The sequence below is a fragment of the Hyposmocoma kahamanoa genome, unplaced genomic scaffold (assembly GCF_003589595.1).
Source record: "Hyposmocoma kahamanoa isolate Upper Pololo Valley unplaced genomic scaffold, ASM358959v1 192, whole genome shotgun sequence".
NCBI lineage: Eukaryota > Metazoa > Arthropoda > Insecta > Lepidoptera > Cosmopterigidae > Hyposmocoma > Hyposmocoma kahamanoa.
Genome location: NW_020653719.1, coordinates 975,864 through 987,185, shown reverse-complemented (window position 1 = coordinate 987,185; position 11,322 = coordinate 975,864). Strand labels below are relative to the sequence as shown.

Sequence of the window (11,322 nt, the reverse complement as noted above, 5' to 3'; positions counted from 1 at the left end):
GAAATAAAACTTCGTCCCCCTGCCGATCAGCTGTATTTTATTTTTAAAAACAGTTTACGTTCCAAAGCATATTGGAAATCGATAAACAATGAAGCATACGCCCAAGAACTTAACGATATTTTATTTCACGTACGTTTTAAATTATGTACTGAACAGATGTCTGGGAGAGTTAAATTCTGTTCTATGAATTTAATGTATGTTGTTTTTAAGTCTTTGTTGATTATCTGTTATAAAGAATATAGGGACGTAAAAAAGTATTCTTCGTTACAAGAAACGCTTTGTAATGTTTTGAACAATAATTTCATTATTGGCAACACTGTGTGTTTCGAGCTCAAGTTTCATTGGATTGGATTCCACCCTTATTCCACCTGAAAAAATAAATAATTTATCTGAAATAGTGTCAGTGTTACACACGTCACGTCTTTTGATGCAATTGTAAAATTTTCTGATAAATAAGAACAATAGAGGCGATTGCAACAAACACTTTAAAGTTATTAAAGGTCCAACTCACAGAATAACGAAATCGTTATTCTTTTTGTATATATAATTGAATAATCGTAGAGGGAGAATTATTTTTTTTATTCTCCCGAAGAATCTCCCGAGAATCGAAAATATGTAACGTCATCTGCCAACTGTACCCATTTCGCAGTACATGAGGTTCATGATACGATTGTCAAAGGGAAGTACACCAAATATCAAAACAAATGTTTTTCCAAGTATTTTATTGAATTACTCGCATGTATTGTAATAAAATGGACAAAAATGTTGAAAGTGAGAACAATTAGTATTAATAAAAACTCGTCGCTTCAGTATTACGGGATGTGGCTTTAGAAAAAGCCAAAATCGATCGAATGTAACATTGTACAGGCATGTGTTATTTTTCTGTCCATAAATCACAGAAAAGCCCAAATATCTCATGTAATCATATCTCACTTATTTAATTAGTTTATTCATAAATTAGAAAAAGTGCAAATCAATCGAATGTTACATTGTACAGGCATGTGTTATTTTTTTGTCGATAAAGCCCAAATATTTCATGTAATTAAACTTATTTAAGTAGTTTATTTATAAATCTTGCCAAATTTTGCTTTTGTTACTTTAGATTGCCTGTTTGTTTGTATATTTTGATGATTGTTGTTAACGATTATTTTGAGATAGTGTTGTTCTTGGAAGCGTACATATTTCGAGTTCTTAGGTTTTCGCGGTGATTACATATAGGAAATGAAACTATTTTTCCGGATTTAAATCGCGTATATTTATTTTTTCAAACAAACCGACGATGACGTTTCGAGCCCTTTACAGGTCTCATGGTCACGGTTGACTGAGGTGGTACAGTCTTCAACCAGTTATGTCTAATATTAATGCAAACCACCCTATTTTTTCACTATAGTTACAATAGTTACTAATTAAATACCTTATTTTTAATTTTACAAAGAAAACATTCCAATTTACGCTACATTAAGTTTAACAAATTATTTTATTGAATGAATTTTTATTAAGTTTAATTTATTATTAATTATTATCATTAGTAATAATAATAATAATAACGTTTATTCCTCCACAAAAATACGTACATATAGTTCTTAGTAATTAAGATACATCCAATAACTTATTTTTGGGAGCTGGTGCTTGTTAAAGGCTTAACGCCTGTACTACAAGTTACCAGGTTCTCACCCTTGGAAATGATACATGACAATCTTAAGGTATTACTAAGATCAATTGTTTATGAAAGAAAAACATTTAAATAGCGAAAAAAATACATTTGACATTATTGAACTATATACACCTAAAAGATCAAACTTAAATTAAAATTAAATTTAAAAACTTTTTTGCACGTAAAAGATATTTGACTATGAGTGCGTGTTGTATTATGTGTGTGTTTGTGTATATGTGTGTGTGTGTGTGTGTATGCTTGCTTCCTGGATTTGTCCAAGGCTTTTGATTTAGTTTCATTAATAAGCTTTGGACAAAACTAAGGCACGCCGGTAGTCCTCCGGAGGTTGTAGCATATTTTCATACTGGTATGGCAATCAATCTAATGTTGTAAGGTGGGGAAATGCATACTCTGACAAATATTCCTTAGAATGCGGAGTGATACAGGGTAGACTTACCTCACCAAGGCTTTTTAACCTATATGTCAATTCTCTGGTCGAGGAGTTCAGCAGCATGCATGTTGGGTGTTTTATTGATGATGTTTGTGTGAATAACTTAAGCTATGCCGACGATATGGTGCTGCTAAGCCCGCCCGATTGTGGCCTGAGGATACGTTATATCCAAGTAGTGTGGGAATATTTGGGTTAAGAAATAGCCAGCACTCAGAGAGAATGATCAAATCGCAATGCACTGGTACTCTCCGTGTTAGCAGACTCGGCATGTTAGCAGTTATGCTACGGATATTCTGGGAGATAAAATTGAGCGTTTTAGAAGTCGGAGTGATTAGATTTACGCAATCTTCAGGAGTACAGAAATAAGATTCAAAAATTAACGTATTATCAATATATGTCAATAGATTATTTGTATTAGTAATTTTTTAATAAGACAAAAGAAATACACAAAAATGTGTTCATATATATAAAACATACATTATAAATTACCATGGAATGAGACGTTATCATTATAAAGTAATATAGGTACGATTTCGAGATAGTAGAGGAGTTACTATACATATAATCATAGTGGGCATAACAGTAAAAGTTTGATGAGTGGGAGTAATATAAATTGTGGATGTGTAATATGTGTAGCAGTGTAATTTGTGTGTGTAGATCTACATTTATGTGCAAAAGGAACATTTGTAAGTAGCTCCGATGGACATTCAAAATCAACAGAAAAAACAAACATGTGACAAACAAAATTTCGGACACCGAGTATAATACATAAAATATTTTAACTAAATCTAGTCACTTATCATTTGTGCGGGGTAAATCACTTTCAGAGTCAATTCTTATGGTAGGTGAGCCCTCCTTTTTTCGGAGGAGAACAGTGCCATTTTGCGTCCAACAAAAATCGTATTTATTTGCTTTTGCAAAGTTCTTGCAAGAGACTGGTGTAGTTTTTTAGCACGAAAAGTAAGGTACTCCGAAATATATATAGGCTCTGTGGCTCCCTGAATTCCAATTTGGGTAGTGTTTAGCTTACTACTTTTGTTGATCCTATTAAATGCTCTAAGACCTTGTAATAAATCTTCCCTCTTTTTTGCCGTAGTGAAATCCACGATAATTGGTTTGTCCTTTTCCTTCCTCGTGTTAACTCTATAAATGTCCCGTATATCCACATCTTCAACATTAACGCTAAGGACTGATGAGATCTTCTTGAAGGTGTCGCGTAGGTTATGTCGCGATTCGATCTTGACTAATTTAGGCACATTGCTAATTTCAATACAATTATTTCTAAATTTTCGTTCCAGCACCTCTATCTTATTCTCCAGTGAGACAATGTAGGTCCGATTCTGACTCCTATCCCGCTCTAAAACGTCCACCTCTTAATTCCTCGTACCTACTACTTAAAAATTCCAGAGATTTTACAATTTCGTTATTTTGGACTTTGATATCATTTATTGATGTTTGAAGGACAGATAGTTTTTTGTCCTGCTCCCTCGTAAATACCGAAAAAAATTATTAAATTAATAGAAATTAGAATAAACTAAAACATATTAATTAGTACTGCAGTCTTATGTCTGTTTGGGATTTTTCATTAGAGGAAATACTGGATCCCAAACTGGTGGTACGGAGAAACCATCTTCCCTGTTGAAATTAGGATGTTTTTTAATTTCAATGGCCTCTCGCAGCATCCTGGGTAGATAACGGACTTCTTTTGCAAGGACCTGCGGTTTGTCAAACTTCATTGAATGTGTAGGTTTATCCATGACATGCTCGCAGACTGCAGACTTGTTTACGCGACGGTGTTTGACATCAACTATATGTTCTTTGACGCGGGTACAAATACTTCGCTTTGTTTGTCCAATATAAGAGAGACCGCACTCACAGTCAAGCTTGTAAACTCCTGCATCCTGTAAGGGGATGTTACATTTCACGGGTATCAGGAACTGTAATCTTACTCAGGGGCTTGAAATAGGTCTTGATGGATGCACGCCTGAGGACTCTTCCGATCTTGTCTGTAACACCTCTCACGTAAGGTAAGATGGCAGTAAAATTAAAAATAAGGTATTTAATTAATAACTATTGTAACTATAGTGAAAAAATAGGGTGGTTTGCGTTAATATTAGACATAACTGGTTGAAGACTGTACCACCTCAGTCAACCGTGACCATGGGACCTGTAAAGGGCCCGAAACGTCGGTTTGTTTGAAAAAACAAATATACGCGATTTAAATCCGGAAAAATAGTTTCATTTCCTAAGCGTACATATTATCGACATTCTGTTATTAAAATAATTCACTACAAGATTTTATTTTTTCATTATTATTATTATTATTACTATTTCAAGTTTACCTACAAATTAAAAAAGAAAAAAGAATGGTTGGAAATCATAGGAGTGCCGAATATAAACATTGAATCAAAGACCATCTTTATTTATTCGCTTCATTTTAAAGAGTAAAATTTTAACATAACTTTGAATGTAACTAGATTACATAATAACGCAATTTCATCATTAGGTTTATTGGTACATGATTTTATATTTAATTTAGATTAAACAAGACTCATCTATTTTCCCACTGACAACTCTAACTACTAAAAATTCTTATTTTATAAAGCCAGCCATACAATGACCATGTTGGTCCAGCGTTGCTGGGTGAAGGCCAATACTAACATATCGACTCATCCGTAGAACAAAGATCTATTTGCAAGACTACTTGTTCTCAGGACATAGAACATTTCGTTCGTTCTTCTTCGCAGTGGATGTCAGATCGACTGTTGTTCGATTTTATATTTCCGAAATGAAATAAGATATATAAATTCTTAAAACACCTTTACGTAGGCCTTAGTTTGAATAAGGAAATTATTCTCGTAACGTACTTATCCTCTTTTCGCTATATAATCACATCGGACTTTGTTCTTCGGATGAGTCGATATAGACAGCCTATTTGCCTTGCCTTGCCTTGCCATCGTTCGGAGTCTCTCGCCTAGCTGACCGAGTGACGGTGAGCGCTAACGTGTATAAAGCTCATTTGACGTGGCTTGTCATAAATCGCAGTCGCTCGTGATCACTTGTCTCACTTTGGAGAAGTGACGATTTTTCTGCACAAATCAAAGGTACTCGGCCAGTAGTAGTAGTCAATCTTATAGTCAATTGACATTGCATAATCAGACATTTGCATGCTATTTAACCCTTATTCAAACAATGGTAGAATACATGCCACCTACATAAGTCAAATTGTTTAACTATTTACAGTAGTAAAATCTGAACGCATCCATTATAACTTTCTTTTTTTACTAGAAAAAACGTTCTATTTTGTCATGTTGGCAGTACTAACCTAAAAAAATAAAAGTATAGAGCGCTAATGAATGTCAAATTCAAATTGGCGTTAAAAAGTTTCATAAACGGTAATCTGACCGCGTTTTTTTTTTAATTATTTGATTTGTGACTTGAAAAATTTCGGTAAGTAAATAATTATGATTTATTTGTGGATTTAATGATATTTTTAAGTGTTGAAGGTACAGAAACGGTAGTTTACAATATAATTTATATCTAAAAAATGTGTTGAAAGTACGTGGCTAATATATGACCATTGTCCGTTCTTTTCGTATTTGTTTATCTTTCATCTTGTGTCATTTACTATAGTTTTTGATAGTTATTTACTTAATTGAGCAATTTCAATTGTTTACAGGGAAAGATGTCATCGAATAGACCACTGTCTAACAATGCACTAATAAAAGTTCTAGAAAATTGGTCGGATATCGATTCGACTTTTTAGATTGCGACTTGCAAGAGCACTTATTAGTGACTTCACATGCAAAAAACAGAGGCCAATTATTTTTAAAAATAAGAAAGGTGGAAATTTTGGTGTGCCAGACGAAATTCGTCTTCAGAGTGTTGGCGTGCACTTCCCGGAAGCACAGGAGACATAAGCGTTGCAAGTTTTGCTCGACCAAGAAAGAAACGAAGAGGTCGAATATAAAATGTTCATATTGTGGTGTATCTCTCTGCGTCAAAGGATGTTTTAAAAAGTTTCATTTAGCTGAAAAATACATGTAACAATCTTAATTATTTTATTATTACGTATTACATTTATTTCCATTAAAATTGCTGGAAGTTTTATTTTCCTATTCAGACAACGGCCACATAGTTGCCACTTTTCATCACAGTTATCAGACAATGGTCGCATATTGTCCACCTTAAAAAAACCAACCCTACTATTTTTTTTTTAATTTCTTATAAATTAGGTTTCTTCTTTATATTATATTTAACCAGAATAAACTGAAAAACCTATCATTACTAGCCGATTAGCTCGCATCCGATTAAGGGTTAAAATATGCGAAACATGTTTATTATACTACACACTCTCTTGTTACATCTCCCGTTATACCATGTTTTAAGCAAATAAACGTATGATAATAATATTATTATTGATAATATTACTACTTCCATTTAATTTCATTTATTTCCAAAATTAAATGGAAGTATTAAAGATTCACTTAAATCAGTCACTCATATTAATTCTTTGTCAATGCGTTAATACAAAAAAGCTTATACTATTTGGAAACTGTTTAAAAATTTATCTATGAAAATATATATATAATAATCGTTAGGTTAGAAATGTATAGGAGATCTCCAGATTTATATTTCAAAGTTTTCTCTTTTTTTATATAGGTACTCTCAAATCTCAAATAATTTTCATCATTCATCATTTTTTCTGCGCAAATCCACTTTTCGTTATATTTGAGTATTTGTAAACGCAAGACAATAAATTCCAAATTTCATGGGACACTCCCGGATATTCCCACATAACCTAAAATATTCCCAAATATTAATCTACTTTAATTGTTTTCATGCCGATAATGACTTCTCGATAGATTATGGTACTGGAATGGAATGGAATTCCTCCATTTGTTCGTTCAATTTTTAGGTATGCACGTTTATCCCGTAGTTAGGGCGGTTCTTTCTTTTATTTTTTTTTCCATCCTGACATCATTGACATCTCTATCTGTCATAATGACTAGGCAGTATGGTCTCTGACCTTCGCCTGTTCCAAACGGAACGAAGGAAAAAAAAACCTGTCTGTCACTGTCAAGTTGGTTAACCCAACACGTGCAGTGTGTATTTTTATTTACCTAAAAGTGAATTGTGTTTTAATGTATTTTACTGTTTATAAATCTCATTTATAGCGTAATGATGGTTGCAGAAGAAATGTCTAAACCAATACTAAAAGTTTCAGGTACCAAAAGAAAGTTAAACGTTTTTTTACTGTATGTCATTACAATATAACGTAGTTTTGTGTCATTTGAATGTAATTTTTCTGTATTATAGTATCAGATTCGGAGTCATTGAGTGTGGACGAGTCAGAAAATGAGGAAAATGGATCAGGTGTTGAATCGAATCCGGAAGACCTTGATGCAGATGCCGAAAGCGACAGCTCAATGAACGAAGATGAGTCGGATAACGATCTGTTAATGAAAAACGAAGGATGGGCAGACTCTGTAGCTAAAATTCTCGGTTCGAGTAAACCGAAAAATAAGAAAACTTTAGTGCTATCCAGAGCCAAGAAATTTTCAGAAGTTATTACGAAAGAGCACAATGAAAAGCCTAGTTTTGAAGTTATCGGCGATACTACAGAGAAGAAGGATGATAATGAAGTCAAAAAAGAAGATATAGAACTTCCTGTCAAGAAAATTGTATGTTTTTTTTCTTAAAAATGAAAATATTTGAGTTTAATCCATTGACTTACAAATAAATGGACGTCGGGTCCGCGCTAAAAAGTGTCCGAACTTACAGGGCGTTAAAGTCGTATACAGAGCGTCAATCACGCTTTAGTCTTCGTTTGTTTGACTGACAGCATGCTTGTCAATGATGCTGTATTGTGTAGTAAAACCTTGTAGAAATTAATCAACTAAAGTGAAAAAACAGGGTGGTTTATCATATTTTCAGTAAGTACTACATTGTGTTATCATACTTATCATTTAAGTGTTATTTTATGCACTAGCATGTATAGTTTTTAATTTATATTTAAATTAATCATAAATATAAATTACAAAAGCAATCAAAATAATCAAATAGCTAACTATCTCTTTCCGACTCATTACTTGCGTAAAAGACTGAACGAGACCCATCACATCAATTTCAATTGTTTGAAACACAAGCGTTTGAAATATTTAGAACAAAAATTTCATAGAGTTGCTTTGATGCTAATGTTATTATTAAAATATTTTTTAATATATGTTAGTAATACTTTCAAATATTGTTGTACTCTTTCTACGGCTCGGGGTTACGAAACAGAAGACCAAAAACACATTTGCCTGAAATAATGTTTGCATGAATTTCCATGATCCCGAAAGTATATTTTTAGGTTTTTCGAGAGAAATATATGTATGGCCTACATTTATTTCTACCGTCATAGCAGTACTTTTTCATGCACAAGAGACATTTGCAAGAACTATGAGCAGCACGACTATGCCTGTTGGCGGAATCAACCATTGTCAGTGTTAACCTGTAATAATTATATTGAATCAATGTAAGCACTACGGCATATAGAAAAGTGGCGACATTTTTGAGCGCAGTATAATTTCAGTACTATGCACGAACGGGTTAAGAAAATGGTAAGAAAAGAAAGGAAACCAGAGCTGATGCAAGCTTGATAAAAGACCATAATATTAAAGCTTTGGTATGTGATTACATCAATGAGTGAACAAAAACACTGCATGCTAATACAAATACTAACAACCTTGATAGCCTAACGATTTGCACTGTGGTTCCCGGGTTCAATACCGGTAGGTTCAATTTAACAAATAACTTTTCTAAATGGTTCTGGTCTTGGTATTCTATAGTAAGACAATCACCTGGTTTGAAACTAGGGAACTCTCTGTACATACTCCCCATGCGCATCAGAGCAACTGACTTCCAGAGCAGAACCAATTTACAAAAGTTCATTTCCCAAATTGATTCTACTGGGAATCGAACCTGGGACCAAGAACGATAGAATTTATTCCGGAGCATAACTCAGAACACCCAGGCCAAAACAACTTTCGAAAAGTTCACATTTAGTTTTATAGCTGATTGAGCTGATTTTTTACGGTTTTTAAAAAAATTCTCGAATAACTCGAGAAATCGGGTACGGGAATTTTCGAAACTCAAGAAAAAAAAGTCAGACACCCTACCTCGTAATAAATGGCATTGTATAAATTCAAAAAAATTCAACATTTATGTATAAAATTTATTTATAAATAATAAAGGCTACTCCATTACACCTGTGTTCAAGTAGTTTTCACTAGAAGCTACATATGGTGCATTTTGGTAAGTTTCCAGTAGAAGCTGAATATGGTGGTTTTTTTTTTGTGCCTTTCAATTGTTGCTAGCAATATTAGGCAGTACTGCAATGACATTACAATTTAAATTCAACATTTTAGCTTTTTATATTCCTTTACATGTCACAACGTTTAAATAGGTTGACTTGGGACATTTTTTTCGTGGTTTTTGTATTAGACCCGTCGTCCATTTATTTGTTAGTCAATGGCTTAATCTCTGTAATCTTACTTAGTTTGCAGTTTTGATTTAGCCGAGCCATTAAAATAATTTTGAGTTATTGTTGTGATCATTAATCGTGTTCTATTTTTATTCTTTCAGTGCTCAGTAATGTACAGTAACACATAGTGAGGGCTATTATTACATTGCCTAGGTTTTCAAGAACAATGGCCAAATGAAAATAGTTGTATTAATTTTAGACTTATCACATACTTCAAAATGAGCTGAAATTTATTGTGAATAGTGTCTTGGTGTCATACCAAGGTTTCTATTGGTTAAAATAATCATGATAAAACTGCACCAGCTTAATAAGATTTGACAGCTTTATTTTTTGCATGCTAAATACAATTTTGTTTTTTAAACCATCTCCTGATGAATTGCTGCCACTATTCTATCTTGCATCACAAAGGTCCTCGCATTAAATGTTACAACTGTTGATTTCATGCAGTAGTGTACATTGAACTTTAGATGACCAATAGGTAATAAATAAAAGATTAATAATGCAGAAGTTTGCACACATACAACAGCATACATTAAACATCTATTTTGCAGGACCATACAAGAGTACACAATGCCAATTAAAGGATATCACAGAAGCTTAAATTAACATAGTTAAGTATTTTTACTTGTTCCAGAAACTTGATAAACCATCAATAAGAGTGAAACCAAACATACTAGAGAAAGATAGAGAGAGATTATTAAACAAAATAGCTACAAAAGGTGTAGTACAATTGTTTAATGCTGTAAGAAACCAACAGAAAACTTTAGAAAAAGACTTGGAAAGGAGTGATTTATCTGAATCCAAGAAGGAAAAGATTTTAAAGAAATTTGATAAGAGAACTTTCTTGGATTCTTTAATGGGACAGACAAAGTCTGTTGTAATTGATGAAGTAAAAACAATGAAGAATGAGGTCAAGGGTGAAGATAAACCTAAATGGAATGCTTTGAGGTAAAGTACAATAAATGTTTACATGTTACTTAATGACTGAAATCTCAAAGTTCTCTACCACTTGCAAAATAGGCACTGTAATATTGTCTTGCAGAAAACAGCCTTTTACATGTCCTATCCCAAAGGTCTAATAAACCATTTAATAGTGATGCTACATTAGTGTTGCGTCGTCGCAACGCTATTATTTCGGCATACTATAGCACTGTGTGCCATATCGATTTAATTTATATGTAGTACAACGCAACGTCGTCTCAACGCCGACGCAACGCATTGTGTGGTATCGCTCTAAAGCTTTACAAGACTACACTTATAAGAGTACCATGTATCTTTCACAATGACCTACCTACTAGTATGTTGGGCACTTTTTGAGAAGGTCCCATGTTTAATTCCTGGTAATGGCCAAATTTACGATATATTTTTTTGTTAATTATGTTCTGTAAAATGACCAACCTGTAATAATTTTTTTTCTGTGGTACTCAAGAAAACATTTAATAGGAGGAAATTTTTTTAGTTTGAGGCTGTTGATTGTGTTTCTTCAACAACACAAATACACAGTGCCAAAATGCTGTATAAATTTGCTAAGAAATCTGAATTGTGTTTTTCAGGGATGACTTCATGATGGGAGCAAAAATGAAAGATTGGGACAAAGAATCGGTAGATGAATGAAACTACTTGTTAAGTTTCAATTTTAATAAATAACTGTAAATACATTAGCGATATTTTTATTTACAATCATAATAA

The 11,322-nt window shown here is 33.1% G+C and overlaps 1 protein-coding gene across 1 annotated transcript; it reads left to right on the top strand.

Annotated features, from left to right (window-relative positions):
- Positions 1 to 7,198: 7,198 nt before the first annotated feature.
- On the top strand, positions 7,199 to 11,287 carry LOC113226507 (RRP15-like protein). Its single transcript, XM_026459143.1, has 4 exons — positions 7,199 to 7,332; positions 7,425 to 7,789; positions 10,268 to 10,581; positions 11,187 to 11,287. The coding sequence occupies exons 1-4, from the start codon at positions 7,287 to 7,289 to the stop codon at positions 11,245 to 11,247; spliced, it is 786 nt and encodes a 261-aa protein (XP_026314928.1). The 5' UTR covers positions 7,199 to 7,286; the 3' UTR covers positions 11,248 to 11,287.
- Positions 11,288 to 11,322: the final 35 nt, after the last annotated feature.